Genomic DNA, 23,399 nt, shown 5'->3' on the forward strand with positions numbered 1-23,399 from the left:
TTCTTCCTCTTCTTCCTCTTCTTACTCTTCTTCTTCTTCTTCCTTCTCCAGTTTCGGCCTCCTCTTCCTTTTCCTTGGTCCGCTCCTGTTCCACCTCCGCGATCGGGGTCCGACCGCTCCGCCGCGCCGCGCCGCGCCGCGCCGCTCTTCTGCTTCTCTTCATCTCACTACCACCACTACCAGGCTAAGCGGCGAGCCGCGGCCGTTCAAGGAAGGAAGATCCTGGACCGTTTCTGGGTAGAATCGAGAGAGGCTCTCTCACACGGACAAACGGACAAGCGACTCGTGGGCATCGGTGAGAGAGAGCCTGGGGTTCGGTAGGGAGGTGTCTCCCGGTCCTCCAACCAGAAGAAGCGAGACGACGACGACGACGAAGGAGACCTTTGGCGGTTACACACCGCGTCCTACCGTCTTCTGGTGTGCCTACCTATTCGGGCTACCAGCGAACCGAGCGGGCAAACGGAGCTTCAGTCGACGCCGCGCACCCAAACGGTCCAGACCTGTCAGCCCGGAAGACAGCATCCCGATCATACACACGATCCAACGAGAATCGATTCGACCCTCGGACGAGTTACGCCCGGCGTTCACATTGACGCGCGATTAAACCCGCAATACGAATTTCGGTCGCACGCCCGAGTATACCAGGGAAATTCAACGAGCCTGTTCCGCACCGGCCGGCCCCGACCGTTTCCACCTTGTCGCACAGACGCACGAAACCCGGAGCCACGGGAATTACGACGTGACCGCGACTGTTTCGACCGGTAAGTGACACTTTTAACAGCTTCTCGATTTCTTTTTTTTTTCTTTCTTCATTCTCACCGTGTTCACCTTCTTCCTCGTGATTCCTCTTTTTTAGTGGATCCAAACGGATTGTCGGGTTCTTCGTATTTGAATAGTCGGAATGTTTTTATGTATTTATCGTTGTTTACTTCGGACTGTTGACTGATTGAATCGTTCGAGTCTTTATGGTATTGTTTCGATGGCACGGATTTAGACGCTCGTGTCGAGTCGAGCGTTGTTCTTGCCTCGTAAAGCTGTTCGTCCGCGTTTTTCCGCGTTGTCGAGTGATGAAAGTGAATGTAGTCGCGACTACACGCGTGATATTTCATTGTGCCTCGAATCGAGCGGGCGGGAAAAGGTGTGGTCCACATTCGTGGATGCCTCCTTGAGTCTTCGCGTTGACTGGCCCAAAACCGGTAGCTTACCAGAGGGCGGTACACGGTAGCTGTTCCGTTTTGATTGGCTACCGGGCAAGACTTTGGGCTTAAATTTCATTCGTCGCTGGCTCGGAGCACTTGTGCGTCTGCTCCTCGGTTCGTCTCGCGGAGATGGCCAATCGTATTCGCTCGATTCGGAGGCGAACCTCGAATTTATCGTTCCGATTCGAACTTCCCGCGAATTAATTCGTTTGCTCCATTTAATGAAGAAAGTTCGGAATTTCTCGATAGTTTTGTGTTTCTGCGCTCTTCTAGCTGATTTTGAAAATCAGTTGCAATTTATTATGTACAATAGAAAAATATGCTGCGAGATTTTTGGACTGTGTTCGTCTAATTTCTGAAATGAAAAATGAACAAGTAAATGGAAGTTTGTATTTGGATAAGTCTGTTTATTAGATTCAATTATTGATACTTCATATTTATTAGACGAAATTTTTACGTATTATTTTTCTTTAAATATGAAAATATTCTGTTTGCAATATTAATTATAGAAGCTGTTAAAAATGAGACAAATGTTTGTAATTATTTCAAAATTATTAAGTATAAATTCAAGATATCATTTTTGTAGAATTCTCACAAATTCGACGGTATTTCCATAAATCGTTTGAGTCAGCGTGAAACCGAGATAATCGACTTTTCTCTATCAATTAATCTATTGCATAAATTATAATATTTCGAGGTGTTCTCAAAAAGTATAAGAAAAAAATATAACGGTCTATCAAAAGAGACCTTTCGCAGAAAAGGGGTATTCCCTAGACCTCATTTCTTTAACTATATATTCAATTAAAAAAGATCTTTCTCAAAGAATACCATATCAGTTCACTACTCAGTTACTCAAACAATAAACCCATATCAAAATTAATAAAGCTTTACGAACCATCACTACCAAACCCAATAAAAACCTAATTCTTAAATCCCTAATACAAACTACCAACATCATACCCAAAAGCTACCTCAATCTTCAAAACGCACGCTTTCACATGAAGCCCCAACTCAGTATTCAACCACCGACCAAAGCAAACGTTCTCCAAATCTCAAAGCAAGAAACATCAACACCGAAAAGCTGCCAAATGCAATTGCACTTCTCTATTCAACTCAAAGAATCGAATCGTCTTCCCATGAGTACCATTTTCAAGAACACTGGGACCTTCGCGGTGTTCACCATCGAAGGGCCCGCGAGTGTTCTGATTGGGTGGCAGGAAGGAACCGTGACAGGAAGCCTAGCCCTTCCCCGGCTGATTCCAGCGCGGATCGTCCGCGGGTACTCCCCAGTAACAACTCGGTCCAGAGTAGGAGGGTGTGGTTCCGGTTGGCGGATGTCTATGGAGATTCAGTAGCGACTGGCCGAAAACCGGTAGTCAGCGGTAGGGCGGTTCACGGTAGCTCCTCTTTGGTTGGCTACCGGCGAACGAACGAACGCTACTGCTCCCTTCTTTATTCCTCCATACGTATACGAGGAACGGATGCACGCACGTCGGCCGAGCTTCTCGGTTGGCTCCACTCCGTCCTCCTTTGATTGGCTGCCTCTTCATCCGTGCCCTCCGTCCTTCGTCCCGTTTTGCCGTACGCGAGTGACCGAGCGTAACCGCGGTGGCCCCTTGTCTTCGACGGCCGCCGCGAGGACGGTTTTCCTGATGGAGGACCGGCTCTTGCGGTCGGACGCGCGACTTCGACGTCGTTAGCGACCCTACAGCTCGTGCCGATCTTTAGACCATTCACTGCTAACTGTGAGATGTCTCGTAGTTCGCGCTAAGTTTACAGTGTTTGCTATTGATGACACCCTGGAACATACACGAAATTTCCTTGGCAATGGACTAACTGTTCGAGTGTCATGGGTCTTTGCGGAAATCTAGCTGAGAAGTGCTATGGGATCGGATTCTTTTGTTTTAGAAACTGAACTACGCTTTTGTAGTTTTAGATCGAAAAATTTGAGTGCGACCGTTACAGTTTTACGTTTATAAGGAGAGTATAATGGAAATAGAAGTAAATGATTAGAAGGAAAATGAATGGGTTAACTTGATTTGATAGGGTGGCACTTTTAAACGGTGAAACGGAGAAGCGCATTCGCGCCGTTTGGCGTTCAAACAATTCCTTTGCGCAGAGCTTGGCGGTCCTCGTGGAATCCTTCGATTTTCGCGTTTGCGTGTCCATGGAGGGTTCGAACGTTGAAGAATGTGAGTTGGATTTTTATTTTAATGATGAACTATGGGACAGGATTCTCTTGTGGTTGGACAAATAATGGTGTTTCTGTAAGGAAGTAGTGTAAAAGTTGAATTAATGATAGGCAGATTGGAATATAAATCGTTTGAAATTTTGATACATTTTGTTCTAGATTGTATGAAAAAATTCAGGAAAGTCAATTTGATTGCACGATAGTTGTAGTGTTATATAATTATAAAGTGCTATTATTGATAAATCTTTCGATTAATAATATAGTTGTATTGCCTACTACCCTCGTATTTGAAATTTAATTGTGTAGGTAGTGTTTCAATTGCTTTATGCAGTCTAAGTTTAAATCATGAAAAGTATTTTAAGATGTGTAAAATGAAAATGTGACTTATATTGATTGTAATGATAGGATCACTTTGAATTTGTCTGTAGCATTGACGAGTATAGACTGTCATTGAAGGAGAGGCCGTTGGCACTCAAATTCCTGTGAAAACTGATTTGTTTCATGGTATCAATTGTAACTACTTATTCGAATGAACGGATAAAATGTTAAAGTTATCAGATGTGCTGTTTTAATAATATTAAGACAAATTTTGCATACGGTGAAATATTATTTGTGATATCTTTTAATTTCTGTTGCAATTTTGTTTCATTTGTTGTGTGACAGATTTGACTTTATGGCATTCAAATGGAATGAAAGTAATATTCAGTTTGATGAGTTGTTCAGATCATTGCTATATTGATTTGATGATATGCATTTTCTGCAGCAACGAAACTCAGGTATCGTCGATTATTAATCTTGATTAAATTTTCTCTTGATTTAATTTTAATAAAACGTACTTGCATTTTGAAAAAAATTGTTGCCATCAATCGGTAAAGTAATTTTGACACACGAATCGCTGAAAATTTCTGCGATACCAAAATTTGTATTAAAACAGGCGCGAAAAGTATCTAATGAATTTAGTCGTCACTTGACCGACACAATCGTCTTTATCGATAAATTTCATTCCCTAACTTTCTCTAACTCAAATTTAAAGACATTTAACAACATTTACGTGTCTTCCTTAGACAAATCGAAACCTTTTCGATTCAGATCGAATCGGTTCAAATTTAACAGCGAAGAACTAATGGTTAAAACTTAGAATCGACATATTTTTAGGCTAAAAAGTGACGAATACCTGATTCACCCCGATTACGATGGTATTTTCGTTAGATTTATAATGTGAACAGTTTACCCAAAAAATCAATGTATCATTGTCTAAAATTTGTAGCCAGTTAGTATAATTTTCCCGCGTGGATAGTCGCCTAACTAATGCGAATCACGGCGCCACGAGCAATCCGAACGATAATTTTGGGCGGATGACAAGCACACGGACCTCCGATTCCGTTGGACGTGCTCGTGTTCACGAGTGAAGCTCGCGGTAACATCGGCGTTCTTAGAAGACGACAGCCTGATCGAATTGCGGGACGCGTGTCTAACAAGATTAAGAAATCGAATGCGCCGGTTCCTTCGCTTAATTCTGTAATTGTATTCTCGTCAGAACCCGGCTAAACAACTCCATTATTCTTTACGACGGCTCCGGCTTGTATTTTATACCGGCGATCGAAGGGAATGTCAGACATAGGGCCGTGGTAACTTCGAAGCGACATTTTTGGGGGTTAATCTGAGGGGCAAATTTAAATAGTATTCGTGAGTACCGTTCCGTGAACGTCTAATATGGAATTTCGTTGTTTATCAACGCTAGAAGTACCGAAAAGCCAATCTGATTGATTCGAAATTTCTTCTTGTAATCGCATTAGTAGATAACTAAAGAAGACACATTATTATATAATTAATGTAATCACATTATTATATAATTAGTACATAATTAAAGAGTGCACAAATTTGTTGACGGTTCTGAATTTAATTACAATATATTGCCATTACAATATACTCTAAGTATCTAATCAAAAATAAGGGCATTAATGGATTTTTCTATAGTTAAAGTCTATATTTAGTATCGCTACATTAAATATTCGCAAGAGTCGCAAAATCAAATTATTTTCATTTTAAATAATAAATTCATAAATTTCATAAATTATTATCATTCATTTACTAAACCAAAAAATTAACAGCAATAAAATTATGACAATTACCATTTTATCAATTTTCTTATACCTTATTCGTTCTGAAAAAATTTGGTTCGCTTGAATCACCATAAAAAGTCGTTCCCAATTCCAAACTAAGAATTATGTCACTCATACGTGAAAAACACCGTGGTCCAAACGTTAATAGAATTTCGTAATACATGCCCATTGCGCAAATTTTCTTTCTCGATGGATTCGTAGATCTTCCTTCCGATATACCTTAGCTTTATATGGCTACAGTGTTTCCGTGGGTATACGCATTCGTTGATCCCTTCGAGGTACTACGCGATCTTAACTGCGTGCTTTCACATACATTGCATTATCATATATTATCATATATTAACTTTGAACTCTTCATCGCGACACGAGAGTAGACGAACTTGCCGGGCGGCATGAGATTCGCCATCGCGGCGTTGGTAATGATGCACTGTGAGTCTGGGTCGGTGGAATATATTACGGCGGTTGAGCGGTGGAGTGACACACAAGTCACATATTTTCACTTTCGAAATATTCCGGTTTCGAGTTTCGAGTGTCTATGCTTGAATGCTGACTTCGGTGTCATTATAAATTCTTCCTTTAAGGACAACCTATTTCTTTACCGCGTTTTCGCCCTATTAGAGCGCAGTAGTGGCTCTTCGATTTTGATTAAGGGTTGAACGAAATTGTTATTAATATGACTCGTATGGTTTTGCATTGTAGTCGGGCATGTTCTAGTGAACTTGTGATTCTGAGATTGAATGATGTATGACAGATTTTTAATATATCTGAGTCGATACAATGGTTAACATTTATGAGATTTAATTTGTTTTAAATGAAAAAGAATGCTTTAAGGAATGACTTCTGAAAATTTACTATTTGTCGATACGTCAAATTTGAAACTGCTATGCAAAAGGGTAGAAAAATTTAAATATACATTTTTGTATGTAAACAAAAAAAAAATTAATAACTATACAAAATGCACCTTATGTTCTTGCAAATTCAACGAACATCATTTCCAAATTAAAATTAAAATTCATCAAAATTTGAACCAAGTAAAAGTAGTTTCAATAGAAAGTAAAAGCTATAAAATTCTCTGTCAAGTGTTAACAGTCGTATTGAAAAAATCGTCTCAACATTTCCGTACATAACACTACAGCTAACTGTACCACAGTGTCAATATCATTCGATTTCTCTAATGAAACTATCTGCAATCTTAATAAAAATTTGCCAAAATATTACCCTCATATTCAAAAACCTTAACATCCACAACCACCAAATGACGAACACTAAAATCTCCCAAACCGTAGAATACCATCCAAAATCTCTTCAAACCCCATTCAATACAAAACCGATTCAAAACTAAAATAAACTCTTAACAGTGAAAAGCCTCCACCACTCAGAAATATAAAAAATATCAGGTCTATTTATCATCATTCCTGCACTTCAAGACACATCTTCCATACAACTACATCAACACTACAACTATCGGCTGGCTGAAATTGACCCACCTCAAAAGTTTTATTTTGTAAATATTTAAATGACGAGAAAGCATTTTTTCCGAAAGATCATAAATTAAATTTGTATATTTATACAGATACAACAGACCCTTTGAATCTCAAGGAACGTAATGTTCTGATTTTCATTAAAAAAAACTGGAAACAAGTCACTCTAATTGCTCGGTAGTTTTAAAAGTCCCATAGCATCCCCAACATTTAGCCAATGCCCTGTATCACACATAAATTGACTACTACTAAAAACGATCGACCGTTAAGGGTTAAATGAATAATCAAGTCCCCGAAACGAAATGAACGGGTTGGCCGTGGCGCCGCGCGATCTTCGAGTCGGCGGGATGAGAAGAGAGGAGCGGAGCAAAAAACGGTTAGAGCAGACTCGCGCGTAACACGCAGCTCCGATTAGGCCCCACCGCCGTTAGGCAGTCTAACCAACCGGGATACGCCCAGCCACGCTTATTACTCATTCGGACACGCCACTTTATTCGAGCGTGCGCCGTATGCTTACCTTGCGCTACCAGTAGCACCGGACGTGGCTCCTGCACAATGGCCGCGCCACACCGCGCGATTGGACCCCGGGGGCCTTTTTTATTGCTGCCTCTCCACTCCGCGGGACCACTCTTTTTGACTACCGGTCAAGAACTGAGGCTGCTCCGCATGCCGCTTTCATTTGGTCACGCTTGTGATTGACCCCCATCCCTTCGCGCTGGTACTCCGCGGTAAATTGCACCCGTTTGTCGAAGATTCTTCGAGTTTTAACCCTTTCGGGACGAATGTCAGAGTATTTGAGGCATGAGGATACTGTATCTGGAATGAAAAATTAGATAAGTGATTTGATTATTGGAACTGTGAACGATTAGTATGTAAAGTGGAATTATATGGTTTAACTTACTATGCAAACGGCTTTTTATGCTTCTAAAAATTCTGGATAATGGAGGGTTTAAACTTTCGCAATGTTTTATAGGATTTTTGTTTTGCTTGTTTCTGAGTTGAGAATTTGGTTTACACTGTTGGGATAGGTGATTGTAGGGTTGATTTTGTGGTTTGATGACTGTGGAGGTTTCGGAGATTTTGGTACAATTGTGAAAGTTTTTGGTAGATTGAAAGTGGACACGGTTGTTTTATGGCAGTGAATCGTGTTGGTTGTTTGGGGATGACAAGGGTTGTGTAGTAAATTGTCTGAGGAAATTGTCGAAGGAAGTTGCAGAATCATATGCATTTTTATTCGAGTTCTTTGCTCATACATTGAAAGATGTTCTTCATAGTTTTCAATTTTATACGGTGTGTTTTATAAAAATTTTATAGGATCGAACATTTAATTATAAATCAAGTGGTACACATAAATTTTTGCATTAAAATATATGTTTCCATTGTTTGTAACCCTCAATAAAATAAAAAATAAAAATGGCGGCTTCTTATAAGCGAAAATGCTTTCAACATGCTTTAAATATATTTCCAGTAGATCACTTCTTTAAATAACTTCACTAACACCTTCTCTCGGACATTTAAATCGAGTGGTAAAAATTTATTCCACTTCTCGGTTGCGACAGTGGCTGAAACGAGTGACTTTTAACTAAATCCCAAAGTAATAGGTACCGATTGCGTTACAGATGATCACCGAATTTAATATTCCTCACATAATGAATTTTAACATCGCACGTCCATCAAACCTTCACCGTGAAACTCATTTCAAAACTCATCCACTCGTTCCAGTTGTTTTACCATAAACGAAAACTAACGTAATCGATTCCCTCATCCGAGCGAAATCTGAAACTAACAGTTAATCAAAAGCCAACGACAGAAATACAGATGATCGTTACCTTAGATCACGAAAATCAAAATTTAAATAAGGAACTTATTCCCACATATTCCGACGTAACATCCAACTACAAAACCAATTCCAATCAACTACAACACTACGAAAATCACCTCGAAAATCTCACCAGCACAAGTTACCCAATCCCGGCTCCGAATATTCACTTTTCCAGCTCATCCCACCGGGTTCTCAAAAAATCCTAAAAACTACGGTTATGAACCAGTCCAAGAATCGCAGTCTGAAGTCATCGTTGCCACTCAGTCGGCGATCAAGCGATCGCGTGTCCGTGGATCGATCCGAAAATCATTGCTCCTTTATTTCCCGCAGGTAGAGCGACGGAGACAGACGGAAGGAAATAAAGACAGAGAAAAAGGGTAGGAGGAAGGGAAAGAGAAAGAGAGAGAGAGAGAGAGAGAGAGAGAGAGAGAGAGAGAGAGAGAGACAGAGCCAGAGCCAGAGACAGAGACAGAGCGAAAGGGAGAGAGACACGAGGATCGACGCACGAGGGGGTACAGCCGGAGTGATCTCACTCCCAGAAGTTAGCCGGTCGGGACTAGGTTTGCGCGGGAGGAGAAGAGCGACACGAGCAGCAAGAGAGGGATCCCCAGGAGGAACCCGTTGAAAGAGAGAAAGAATAAACGAGAGGAACGGGAAAGACAGAGAGGGAGAGCGAGAAAGATCCAGCGAGACAGAGAGACAGAGCAAGAGAGAAAGAGAGAGAGAGAAAGAGAGACGTGCGCAGGCCGAACCGGTGGAGGGAGTGACTTGAGGCGTTAGCAGGACCGCGAGAGAGGAGGTAGAGGGAAAGGAGACAGAGAGTCGACCAAGAGAAGGAGCGGTGGGAATTTATAAGGATGTTCGCGATAATGCCGATGGAGACAGAGGGGCACGGCAGGGAGTTCGGCCGCCGGCAGAAGATGCGCGCCAAGTGCACGGTAGAGTTCGTCTGCAAGTACTGCCAGCGGCGCTTCACGAAGCCCTATAACCTCATGATCCACGAGCGCAGCCATAAGGACGACGTGACCTTCACTTGCGAGGTCTGCGGAAAGTCCTTCAAGCGGCAGGACAACCTCAAGCAGCACAGGTACCATTTTCCTTTTTTTTTCTGTTCTCGTCATTGTCTTTCCGAAAATACATATGTGTATACAGAAATACACGTATAATATATATATATATTCCATCGAATATAAGAATAGATTTTATTTATTTATTTTTCTGTTTTTTTTTTTATTTCGTCGAGCCTCTTCTAATTTGCTGCTCGGCGACGGGGACCAGTCCCACGGAGTCGATTCGCACGGCCCAGACATTGATTAGACGGGGATCGCCTTTTTTGCTCGTACGCTCGGTTAATAGTGCTGCCTCTACACCCCCCTACCATGATCATACTTGTCTCTTTTGAATTTTTGTTCTTCGTTCCTTTGTTTATCCATCTTTTCTCCGTTCCTTCGGTTTCGTTCCTTGGTTTAGCGATCCCTAGCCAGCCGACCGTAAATTTTTTCCCTCTCGCGGCCGTGTTCGCGTGTACACGCGGGTCCCAGTGATGGTTATGAATGAATCCGTACCGGCCCGAAAGGTCATACTGTGCTCGCGCCCGGGACAGGTTCGCGCGAGGCTGCTCGCGGCCGACTTGACGGATGATAGATCGGCCAGTGAAGTTCAATGCGACCGGGCCCGCGGGAACCGACCCCGCTGTCAATGTCTGCCAGCGCCGGCCGCGGAATCGGCTTTCGGGGCTGGACACCACCCTGGCCCTACACGCTCGTTACGACCCGTTCGATGGATGATGAATGCTTCGGGGACGTGTCTGTGCTCCGATCCGTGTTCCGTCGCGACTCTGCTCGCGGTTGTGTTGTGCGAGAAACGGTTTTTCGACTGTCGATTCGACGTTCTTTTAAAACGATGTGTTTTGTTCCGGAGAAATCGCGGGCAATCGATTAACCTCTTAATCGGGAATAAGTTGACGTCAGTCGGGTTCTTTTTACGGTTGTTCTTCGCGTTTGTGAACGTCCAACGGATACTTTCGTGTTTCGTCGAACTGTTGCAGTTTATATTGGTATGAACTATGCGGTATTGTAGTGTATCGTTGCAGTGGTGAATTTGTTAATTTACGTTCGTCTCGAGGTTGAAAAATATACGATTAAAAGGTTGAACGGTGTGCTTTTGCTTGGAGATGATGATTTGACAGGTCAGTGTCAGCGACGTTGCGGCTCGCGAATCGAGTAGAGAAACGTGAAGTCGGTTGATGAATTTGGTTTAGGTTGCTTTGTTTAATATGCCTTTTTTGTCTTTCCATTGTGGTTCGTTTAAGTGAAAAGTGTTTTCGATGAAAGTGTAGAAATGTAGCGGTATATAGTATTGTTCAGAGGTTTGAGATCACTTTTTCTTGTTTCTTGTGGTTAGTAGATTTGTTGAAGCTGTTTCGTAAAATTGTTCTGCCAATTGATATATTATTGTCGCTGTAATATTTTATTTGTTGTTTTTAGAATATTCCTTTTTCTAAGTGGATAAGCATTCTGTAACGAAACCTTTATTTAGAATCATGGAGATTAATTCGATCGATGACCTACAAGAATAGCGTGAAATGGCTAGAAGGAATAATTATAAATTAGGTATTGTAATTGCATGATTTTCATATAGTTATATGTAACTTTAAATGTTATAGTTCAGAAAGTTGAAGCGTTATCTCGAATTTTTCTTCGCGAAAAGGTCGAAGGCTTACACACTTTCACGAATCAAGTGATCTTAAATCTTTGAGCGTTACAGTATACAGTTACAACGCGTAATATTGGATTACTAGAATCTTGTGGAGAACACACGAATATATGAAGCTGATTTACGAACGTGAAAGAGGTATTGAGTTTTCACTAAATTCAGAGTATTACAATTTACATTTCAGACAAACGAATAAACGAGAAAAGACAAACGAGACTTGATCATTTAAAGTATGAATTACCAGCGTGTGACGTATAAATCATAGTATCGTAAAGGCAATAAGAGTTCGCCTTAATATTTTCGTTCGTGAATTTTTCGCAAATTCATGCTCACGACTCTGTAGTTCGGTCCAGTTAATAAAACTTTACGAGAGTGTTTTTGTTCGGTAGGATCGGTTCGTGGATTTAAACGTAGCCGCGTGTATTGTATATTGACCAAAGCAAATAAGAACAGGCACCGCTTCAAAAACTGGTCGAGTCGCCTAAACGACTTTTCGTGAGGTGGAAAAATATCGTTCTGAAGACAGTACAGTAAAGCCTCCCTTACCCAAACTGATAGCGAGACATAAATACTTGAATAGTAAAGCGAATAGTAAAACAGTCACGTTTCTGATACTGAACTTCATTTGTTTAACTAGAAATCAAAGAAATTGTTAATTTGTTTAAATACGTTTCGTTACTTTCAATCATTGGAGTCCTTTTTTTAAATACAACAATATAACGAACATTATTTATACGTGTATTAAAACCAGAAATTGGTTACTGTACTTTTATTAGAAATAGAATAGAAGAATTCAAGATATTTGGTAAAGATGTTAACGAAATAATAAATCCTCTTGTCATTTTATCAAGCATGAAACTATGTGACGTTCACCTATATTTGAAAATTACCAGAAATTATTAATTAACGTGACAAACAAATTGAAGATTTCTAATAATACAACAGAAAACTCGATAATTAACTTTTCTATTCTATACTTTATTGAATAACGTATCCACTTTTATTTTAATATTTCATTTGCACAAAGATAATAATTGTCATTGTATTTGGTATTAGTGAAAAAATTGTCTACATTCGTGGAACGATTACTTTATGACCCAAGTAACTATCACGGATAGATGATTTATTTAATCGAATATTTCGCCATAGATAGTATCACATATGCAAACACGTATTTAATAAAAGTAGAAGACATTTCTTGCTGAGAGACATTTTTTCGAATATTAAATGTAGTTTAGAGTGATAGGGCCACTCGTATATCCAGGCCATTAGCTTATATATTCAGTGGAAGAAGTAAATATGGCGAAACCATCGCCAAAGGGCGGACGAGTCAGATAAATTACCTTTCGTGTCTTTAACCCCTTACCATACACTATCGAGTCAGGCTCGTGAGGAAGTTCTGGATCGGAGGTTACAAAAATCATACTCAATTATTTGGGGTGAAAATTAAATACTGTTTAAAATATTGTTATGCTTTGAAGTAAACGTGAATATAGATGAATTGAGGATTTCCCTTCGTTTTCTAGAAATTTATTGATGACAAAATTATCCTAGTAACCACAGTTGCGGATGAATTTATAGGACAAGGGGTTAATCTATCCGTTCCATGAAAATATTCAAGAAACTGTCTCAGTTCTTATAAATTCAAAGAATTTTTCTTCCGGCCATTTTTTCGCTAAATCCATCAACCGATTTTATTGGCTAGAACGTTCGGATAATTAAGGCGTTACTGTACTTCAGTTATGTTTTATCGAGTGGAAAGACTTTCTCCAATAATTTAGCCATTTTTCTCGTACACCGCAAAACCGTGACAGTTTCAGCGATATTCCGTCGAATATTATTTCCAGCGATCGGAGCACAGACCGCCAGTGAAAATGAAAATGTTTATGGCATGGTTTATGAATATAAGTTGTCGCTTAAAATATTGAGATCACTGATTCGATGAAAATCCAGTTTTATTACTAGAAGAAGCATAAGTTTAGTTGCAATGAAATTTTCTGTGAATATGTCATTGATTATTAATTTAAATGTAATATTGAATTGAAATCAAATTTCATTACGTCGGATATAAATGTTATTACAAGTATCATCTATAGAAAAGGAAAATTATAATGTGGTAGATGTTCGAAGTGATCACAAATTTTTGACCGATAGCCTGTCTTCAAAAATTTACACAGTATTTATAAATGCACGTTCCACGCGGAAAGAAAATCGTTATTATTCTTTCATTGCTTGCAAATTGTCAAATGTGATACTAGTTTTGTATCCTTTACCGTTTACATACGAATGTTTTGCAAGCAAATTTAACAGAAAGATTTATGCGGGCCATTTTCAAGGAATTCAAAGAGTTGGGAATGTTATAAAATTTTCGGAGAATTTAGTTGCAATAACTTTGCGATTCTATTATGGATCGTGAATCGTTTCTAAAATCGTGCAATTAAAAGAATAATCCACGTTACAACTTCTATAAGGTCGTTGCAGGCTATTAATACGAAGATGATTAAATTGAGAGGCCCAAATCGCGTTAAAGTCAGCCACATATCACTCCGCGATCCGTCGGTCGTCGACGATCGGCCATTGGAAATGAAACAGCCTTTAGAACAACAGCGGAACATAAAATACAATCGTGATAGTCGTGGTCCTATCATATTCATAATTAATTACGGCCGCGAATGCAAATTCGCCCGTTCTTGTGTTACTATTTCTAAAGGCAGCAACTTGTTTCCCCAACGGATTTCAGGCTTCGTTCTCATAAACGAAATGATTCTTTTTTTTTGTGGCCCTCGCTGATATAGAATTAAAGATTCGCAGGAATAATTTTAAATAATTTTCAGACTTTAATGGTAACTCCTGACGATACAATCGATTTCGGGCAAAATCTGGGTGATTAATTATGCAAACGAAGGAAAGAAAACGTTTATTTCTGCAATAAATAAAGAGAACATTACGATCGCCTTCACTGTTTGGAGAAAAAAATTCCCGTCGGAACAAAGCGAATTAGATTCAGCGAGGAGTCATCTTGAGAAAATCATTTACTTAACGTACTATTTCTTCGCATTAGTTCTTCATTATTTATCTATTTTTAGTTCAAAAAGTTGATCGACTTGTAATTATAAAACTGACAATTATAAATATTTTCAAATTAAGAAATAATCGAAGTCATCGTTGATAGCTAAATATTCACTCATTGCCAGGGATCACATAACAAATATTTCTTAATAGCTAACAAATATAGGTACAGTATCGTTCGAAAGCTTGGGATCACTTTTAACATCTTTGTTTCATAATAAAGATTAGAGTAACGTAGTTTCCAATTCTTTGTTTTTAAAATGTTCATTAATTCCTTTTTCAACGAGTAGATAACTTCTGCTAATCTCATTGATCTAATTCGCACACGTTGAATAATCTTATACATTATAGAATCCTAGCATCTGAAATTACATACTGGATTGCATAATCACGATTACCACGCCCCTTTTCTATCGAATTAATAAAAGATGTACTCACAATTTTCTATAACCATGCAAGTAATCCCATATTTCCGAACAGTAGAACATAAAATACTGCATTCCAATTGTTTCAAATACCTGCTATCGAAAGATACAAGGTTGACCAGACAGACAATTTCAAATTTAACCATTCAATTAAATTACCAAACGATTTGACTTCACCGAAACAAGCAGCTGCTTTAGTATAGCGTCGCAAAGGTGAACCAACACTGCAACGTCCTTTCTCGAACACGATATATTCAGGAATACCTGACACTGCCAGCGAAAGCGTTTCAAAACGGAATGATCCCGTAAAAGTCTGACGTAACACGCGTTCTTACACCCAAACTTTTTCCAAAAATCACTGGGAACAGGTAATTCGGCTCGGTAATGTCTTCATGCGAGGACGGTTACCAGTTTGCTCGACCTTTTCGCACCTAACTGGCCTTGCGAAGTTGTAACGTGTCACCTTCGCGGCGTGTTTCTGACGAAGACGAGCAACACGCCGCGGAAGAACGTCGTACGGTGGGGTTGGCGGGGCGGTGGGGAATGGGGGAGGGGGGCGATCGTCGAAGATCCGCAAACTTCACGCCCCTTTCCATCGTTCGAAGCACTTTGAAGATCGGTCTGGCCCATAAATCAGCCTGAAATAATGCTGCCTCTGCGCGGAACGTGCGAGCAAGCAAGCGAGTGAGCGCGAACGCGAGCACGGGCGCGCGTGAACTCGGTCGAACGAGCGAGCAATAAAATAAATCTTCGATACTGGTGGATACTAATGGATACCTTGTATGTAACGGCGGTGGTCTTGTTTTCTGTTCTGTTGTAGATGTGGGTGGCGGTGAGCGGGAGCTCTGAACCTCCTGCACCTTGACACACACACAATGTACACGCAACAACATCAACATCATCAACAACAACAACAACAAAATTTAGATATATATATCTTCTCTTACAACATATCGACAACAGTCCATAACAACAGAAAATTAATAACCACGTTTATTTTTTTCGGTCGTCCCGGTATTCTTCTTCGGTTCCACGTTTTTTTTCTATTTTCTCATTTGTGTGTACTTTGACTTCGATCTTTTATTTTTTTGTTCTCCTTTTTTTTTAAGCATTATCATTACCGTATTTTCTTTTGTTTTGTTGTTCCATTCGGTATGACTCTTCTCGCGCCGTCCCATCGGCGCACGATCGACAACACGACCGACAATCGCGTTACTTTGTTCGCGTACCGCCACCACGAAAATGAAAAAGAAAAATCGCCCAGCATGCTGATGCACTGTTGATTACCACCTTAACTCTTATTCTTATTTTTCTTCTTCTACTTCTATTCCTGTTTCTTCTACTTCTTTTTATTCTTCACCCTTCCGTCTAATTGTTCTTTTACTATTGTGCTACCATCTATGATCACCTTTTGCCGACTTTCTTACTTCTACTGATACTAACAAGAGCGCACTAGAGACCCAAACTATCCTTCTTCGCGAAGCGGTAGAGTTGATTTGTTAGATAGGAGGAGAAAGAAAGTGATAGAGGAAGCAAGACACGTTTCCTTGATGAGTAACTTTCCTCATCTTCCGATTTCTACCATCTTTGTTCCAGGAGCATACACTCTGTTCCCTACAAGGGCTCCAACGGCTACTCAAATGGCTATTCGAATGGCTACTCTAGGTATTAGAAGCCATCCGGCCACATAATGTCCTAAATATCCCGTAGACACGCGTTTCTCTCTTTCTGATTTAGGCTATTTTCTAATCGCACGGTTGCCTCGACCAGTTCTTGGAATTTCGACAGGGAACGATCCCGCGCGCGCGCAAGCCGCTCTTTCGGAAGTAGCTTCACGGTGCAGAGTTTTTCTCCGCCGACGCGCGAACTGAATTTCAGAGGAACAATGATTGTTCAAGAAATTATCGCGGCGACGGGTAGACTGTGGACTTTATGCAATTTTGTATGTTTGAGGTTAGCAATCGCGGAGGACATGGCGACGGAAAAACGTCGCTGAATGTTTCTTCTAGCTTGAACATAACGAATCTCTTAAAAAGTAAACTATTTTCATTAAATTTCGATAATTATTTTACGAAACCATGAATTTGCATAAATAGCCACAGCGTTCAATTGAATCTCAAAAGATGTTAATTACACAAAACTATCCATTCAAAATTTCATTCAATTCCTGTAGTGCTACAAAAAAAGAAAACTTAACGTCATCCTAAAGTAAAACAACACGAAAGGCAAAATCTTTAATCTGTTAACTGTGTAATTCAGTTTGAACAATCTCTTGTTTTACAATAAAATAAAAAAATGAAATGTGTACTTTCTAAGGCAGGGCGAATGCACCTAGAGTATATTTTCATGAAGAACCAAAGCGAAACGAAGAAAAATACATGTTTATCTGAAAAAATTAAGTTTTCCTTATCGAAAGAATTAGCATCACTTCAATCATTCAGATGACGTTTATACACGTCAAACGCAATTAACTGGTTAATGAACAAATATCCTACTGCATCGTCGATTATAACAAAAAAGAATGGAACGTTTCGAAAGAATGTTACTTATATATGCAAGCATTGCTCTCACCATGGCGAATCTTAGAAATTTCAAGAACATCCAGACGCGACCGTGCGTCCATCCTTTCCGTCTCTCGGTTCTCCGAGTCCGTCGACGAGTCGCCGGCTCGAAAAAGAAAACGACTAGCAACAGGCTCGCGTCCTCCGAGTCGCGAAGGGAAACTACACCGCGTAATTCTGTTCGTCTCCACGCCTATGAACCTCGCTTCTCGCTCCTCCATTCCGCTTCGTTGAGTTTCTCGCTTTTGCCATTTTCCTGTGCTCCGGGCCTAGACACCTAGACGTCAGCCAACAGCAAGTCGAATGGTCCGGCTGTCCGCCACGGCAAAGTCCGCATGGAGACAGAAACGAAACGAAGAGTTGTATCGACGGCACGGCGAGCGGCCGAGGCCGAGAAATTCCGGTATTCGGCTCTCGATCAGCATCTCGAAACGCAGCGGACCGCGGACACGGAGAAGATCAGGCCGTGAAACACGAGACCCCGCATCCGATTTCCCGTGAATCGACCCGTGGCCCGTGGCCATCGCCGAAAACGATTTAACCGCGATTCCGGCAACGCGAGGAGGGAACAACTGCGAGCCAATCCACCAACCTCGTTCCCCCCGTTTCGTAAAACGAAACTTTTCCAGCGAAGGTATTCCCAGCGTTGATTAGCCGTTCCGATGGAGCGGCCGGCAGCCGACGCAAAGGAAAGCCGTGTTATTAACGGGCGGCGCGGCGGGCCACACCGAGGAATCAGATCTCGTTATCAGCGACACGTTCGAACGCGCCAACTATCCAACCAGTTCCGTTATCTTGAAAAAATCTACTCCGCCCGACGGTTCCTGCTTTCTTCCGCGGCACGGCGCGGTGCGGCGCGTCACCCGTAACAGCTTAATCATGGAAACCGGGCCCGACGCGCGGCGTAGTTCAGCCCGAGCGTCCATGGGAACGGAGCAACGGGGCCAAGGTCGGAAGAAAAGGATTCACGCTTTCATCGGTGATATCCTCGCGCGTTTTCGAGTGCCGCGTCCTCGCGAAGGAAATTCCTTCGAACTGGCTCACCGCGGACACTACCTGTACCATGACGTTCTATGAATCTGGAGGAGCTAGGTTAGGGAAGAGTCATCGGAGAAGTTCCTCCGTGGATAGATAGAACGAAGATGATTTGAATTGGTTACAGAGCCAGCCAACCGGGTGACATTCGCAACGAGCACGAGGATAAATCGGTTGTTAAATTGCCGGAGGAGAGCTGTCAAACTATGGGAGATATTGTAATCGAATTTCAATATCAAAGGGGCCTAGAAAATCGCCGATTGGCTGGGCCCCCCGGAAGAGGTTTATTTGTATTCAAGGATGCCAGCGCTGCTGGAAGAAAGGAACCGTGTCAACGGTGTTGCGCGGAGGACCTCTGGGCCAGACCTAAATCGATCCGCGTAATGACCCGGTTCAAAGATGCTGCTGAGGACCTGATGCTACTGTAGGACCACGCCCAGGCCTGGAGCGACTTGTTCCTGGCTCAGCTGGGACCGTTCGTCCCGCACGGGCTACTAGCTCCGCACTCCAATTTCACCAGGGGGATCGTTGGGAATTGGCTCGCGCCGACGAATCAGTATCGCGGCCGAGGCGAGATCTCCATAGAGACGCGACCAGGCGACCTTGGAGCCGTGAAACAAGGCGGGTCCGGCATTGCTGACGCAAATACCAAGTCAGCTGGGATCGGTTTCCACTGGATGAACCGTCGGATCCGTGTGTCTCCTCGATTTCGCGCGGAGACACGGCCTCGCTCGATCGGAACGGCATGATCGATCGGTCCCGCGCGCGTTTCTCGGCCATCTCCACCCGTCGATACACCACCGTGCCCGTCTCCTTCGCAGGACCGCGACCTTCCCCTGGCCACCGTGGAAAATCTTCGGCTGGAAAAATCAAACGTCCATGTTTCCTCAGAGGAACAACTGTGTATGAGTTTCAAATTAACCGGGTAACCACGTTCTTCTGCGCGTTTTGAATACTCTTTTTTTCTTGGAGAGATTGGCAGTGGGCTTTGACTGTTTGGATTTGGACGCTTTGCTTGGAACTTGATGGATAGAAGAGTCTGATTTTGAGGTGGTTAAGAGGTTTTTCATGGGGTGATGAATATTTTGTTGTTACAGGATATGGTTGTATCGTGTATGGTAAAAGGAAATGTTTATTGGTATTGTTGAAGTGAAGGAATTAGTGGAAGTCAAGTTTTGGTATGAGATTTCTATTGGTACGTTATTTCGAGGATGTTATTCCAAGCTAAGCAGTTAAGTGTTTACGGAGAGTTTTCTATATAGAATGTTTCTGTAAGAATGATATAATCTGAGTGCAACTGTTTGCAATTCGAGTTATAGATTACTTACACTTTAAGAATGTTAATTTCTGGTTTAGTTGACTGATTTTTGGCATATAGATTAGAACTTTAAAATTTATTTACGTGTTGTGCTGTTAACATATTTACAATGTAGATTGTTAATTTTGTAAATTAAAATTTGGAAAAAGGAGAATTTTTATAGAAATTACTCTATGATAGTTTGTCAGAAGTTACTGATGACATAAACGAAATCTGTTTAAAAATCTGTCACTCTTATTGAAGCATTCTGTATCTGCACTTGTAAGACAAAATGTCTAAGTCACATTTTTAATGCAAAATTTTTTTCCACTTTTGCGATTTAAACGTTATATATCTAATATTTGAAATGGATTTTGTAAATTCTACCGTACGGATTGAAACTAAGGTACAAACGTAAATTTTGTGAACATGTGATTTCACCGACCACAGGTTTTATTATCAAATTGATCGCTTATAAGTACGTGAACATGTTTTTAAAACTTCTAACTTTACTTGTTGCTTGAATACTAATAAAATTTAGTTTCGTTATCGAAACTATTCTTGATTAAAAAATTAAATATTACTAAAATACCTTAGTTCGACGAAATTAGATTTTCGTATCACCGGTCAACAAAATGTGATCTCATTTTGTCAAACAATTACAAATATCATTTTTCTCGAATTCAGCAACAAGTGTGCGTGAATATGTGACTCGACAGCCTAACACTTTATTTCGTATCGTTACACAAAATATTTCGAGATTTTTACAATGAGACTAGTTTTATACATCGAAAGTAGTAAAGTACAAGATAATTTCACTATTTTGAGCAAAATAAGAGGACCATAATATTTGGTCAGTTTATTGCAACGAACTTGTAGGAGTTACAAGATTAGGTGTCTCTATAAGATATTCAATAAGTTTGCAGCAGATTAAATTTCATAACGTTGATTCTCTTACATAATTTATGTGCCTATTGTACTAAATTTAAAGTTAATATATTATTGTATTCCCGAATATTCATAACTACATCAAAACTCTTTACTAAAACTAACAAAACATGTTGAAAACTCACCTCAGAAACATGTTAACGTTGCAATCAAGCTGATCCAAATAACTGACGTAAATATAATGAAAAAAATTGCACAAAATATCAAGTAAAATCATGAAACTTCTAATATCAACTAAGTATCATACCACCTAAGACAATTGGATGTTGAGCAATATTCACATTAGAACTTGTCTAAACCAAATCAAAGCTTCTGTCAATTTCCACGAGCGAATGCACCGGATCCCGCCGCAGTGATCGAAACAACTATTTTTCGTTCTGTCGCCGAACCGTCCCGATCAAACCACGAATTCGATTGTCCTCAATATTGTAAAAACTCCGTCACGCTTTCCGGGAGAAAAAGGGAGAGGGAGAGAGAGAAAGAGAGAGAAAGAGTATGTGTGTGTGTGTGTATGTGTGAGAGAGAGAGAACGACATAGAGGGAGAGAAAAAGGAGCGATACGCGCGGCACACACGTTGTATTAAATTTTTTTAATATATTCACGGCACCCGACCTCGAGCTGTACATTATTTTTCGTTGTCTCTCTTGTTTGCAGGAGCGCGCGCGTGCGCGATTGAGCGCACGGGCGCACGATCGAGAAATTCTCGCCAGGCTAGTTTTATAGTCTCTTCGTTGTAAATTAAACGGCGATCACACGTTATACGACGTTTATAGACGTGTATCGTGGATGAGAAGCAAAAGTAATTGTTCGAACGACTTTCGACTCGCGCTGGTTGACGCGTCTCGACTGCGATCGAGATCAAGCCGATCAGCCGGACGCGCGTCGAAAGTCTGCGGCGACGATGTTGGGATCGAAGCGAATTTCTGCGTTCCCCCCGTAATGTCACGCTCCCGAGACCCCACTTAGCGTCTCGCTGTCATTCTTCGCTATCTCGCAGCGCCACGCAGCAATGATTGAGCCCTCGAGAAGGACAGACAACAATGATCAATCATTGGTCGATGGGATCGCGCGATGTTACGGAGAGAACTCTTTATATTCGTCTACACGTGTGTACATTACGTTCCCCTCGATCTTACCGTGTAATCTGTATCTCCGTATCGATGGGAAGAGAAAAGGAAGCAAGAGGAACCCTACAATCGCGCTTTGTATATAGCTTAAATTACATACCGCTGCGTCTTTTAATATTATATTGCGGGCAATGCGATCATCACGAACGTATTATTATTTTATTATTATTATTATTAATTATTATTAATAATATTATTATTATTATTAATTATTTTATGATCGTTATCGAAAAAAAATAGTCCTTAGTCACTGTGCATCGTAGTTATCGATAGGCATCTCGATTTTTAGAGCTGTATCCTGTTTTACCGATTAATAGGAGTGATAATAATGTTATTATTTTATTATTATTATTATTAATAATATTATTATATATTATATATTATATATTATATTATATTATATTATATTATATTATAATAATTATTATAATTATATTTGTATCTATATATATACGCCTATATTGCTAGCTTTACAATGAACTGAGGCGCACGGTCAGCCCGGTGAGAGATTTTGTTGCTTTCCTCTGGAACAGAGAGATAAGACGAGAGGCATGCGTGACACCTCTCCGTGTGCTTTTGGGGAATCGCAATGTACTTGTGGGGACGTCCCACCCTGCCGCGGCCTACCAATAAATTTTGCCAAGTCGTAAAGCGCTCTGTTGCTCTTTCTTTTTTTCCGTTTCTTTGTTTCGTTCAATTCTTTCGTTTTTAGTTTTTGTTTCTGTTTTTTCTCTCTCGCTTTCTTCCATCCCGACCGGCGCGCACATTTTCGCGGCGTCCCGTGCGATTCCACCTCCCTCGCGTCCCACCATCCTTTTCTCCCCTGTTCGCAGATCCAGCGAGAGTTATCGGATGACCGTGTTCCACCCAATCCTCACTCCGCATTGTCCCCTTTATTTCCTACGAAACGGTTGATCTGCGGCCAGTTTAATTGAATTACAGCCGATTCCGTTTTCACGCGATAGATGCGTTCCGTGTGAAAAGGATTCGTGTTGGAAACATAGACCTGAGGAATCGGTGAACTGATGGAATAAACTACATGAAAATTCATGTTAGAATTTTGGTGATCTAAATTAACTCGTTGACTGCCGAATAAATGCTCGTTAAAATTGCTATGCACTCGAAACTGTTTTCTTAATAAAGCAGAAATTGAAAAGTCAAGATTCTTCGTAGTGATTACTGTACTGTCCTTCTTACATCTTATACATCCTAAAGGATTGGTGTGAAGAAATATACTGTAGCTATATGAAGATAGACGTTGGTTGCACACCTAAGGAATTGGTAAACTAATTCAATGAACTATCTGAAAATTCATATCAGAATTTAGGTGATTTAAATTAACACGTTGACTATCGAACCTCATGCTGTTCACTCATCGAAACTCCTATGAACTCGAAACAGATCT

At 40.8% G+C, this 23,399-nt stretch overlaps 1 protein-coding gene across 3 annotated transcripts; it reads left to right on the forward strand.

Annotated features, from left to right (window-relative positions):
* The first annotated feature begins 261 nt into the window (after nucleotides 1–261).
* drm (odd-skipped family member drumstick) lies at nucleotides 262–22,655 on the forward strand. Of its 3 annotated transcripts, none has more exons than XM_076367734.1 (3): nucleotides 262–761; nucleotides 9,147–9,903; nucleotides 16,622–22,655. In XM_076367734.1, the coding sequence occupies exons 2-3, from the start codon at nucleotides 9,674–9,676 to the stop codon at nucleotides 16,695–16,697; spliced, it is 306 nt and encodes a 101-aa protein (XP_076223849.1). In that variant the 5' UTR covers nucleotides 262–761; nucleotides 9,147–9,673; the 3' UTR covers nucleotides 16,698–22,655. The 3 variants fall into 3 exon arrangements, with proteins under 3 accessions (XP_076223849.1, XP_076223850.1, XP_076223852.1); XM_076367735.1 differs by having other exon boundaries at nucleotides 9,151–9,903; XM_076367737.1 differs by having other exon boundaries at nucleotides 279–761; nucleotides 15,846–22,654.
* The last annotated feature ends 744 nt before the right edge of the window (nucleotides 22,656–23,399 follow it).

This window comes from Nomia melanderi, chromosome 1, assembly GCF_051020985.1.
Source record: "Nomia melanderi isolate GNS246 chromosome 1, iyNomMela1, whole genome shotgun sequence".
Lineage (NCBI taxonomy): Eukaryota > Metazoa > Arthropoda > Insecta > Hymenoptera > Halictidae > Nomia > Nomia melanderi.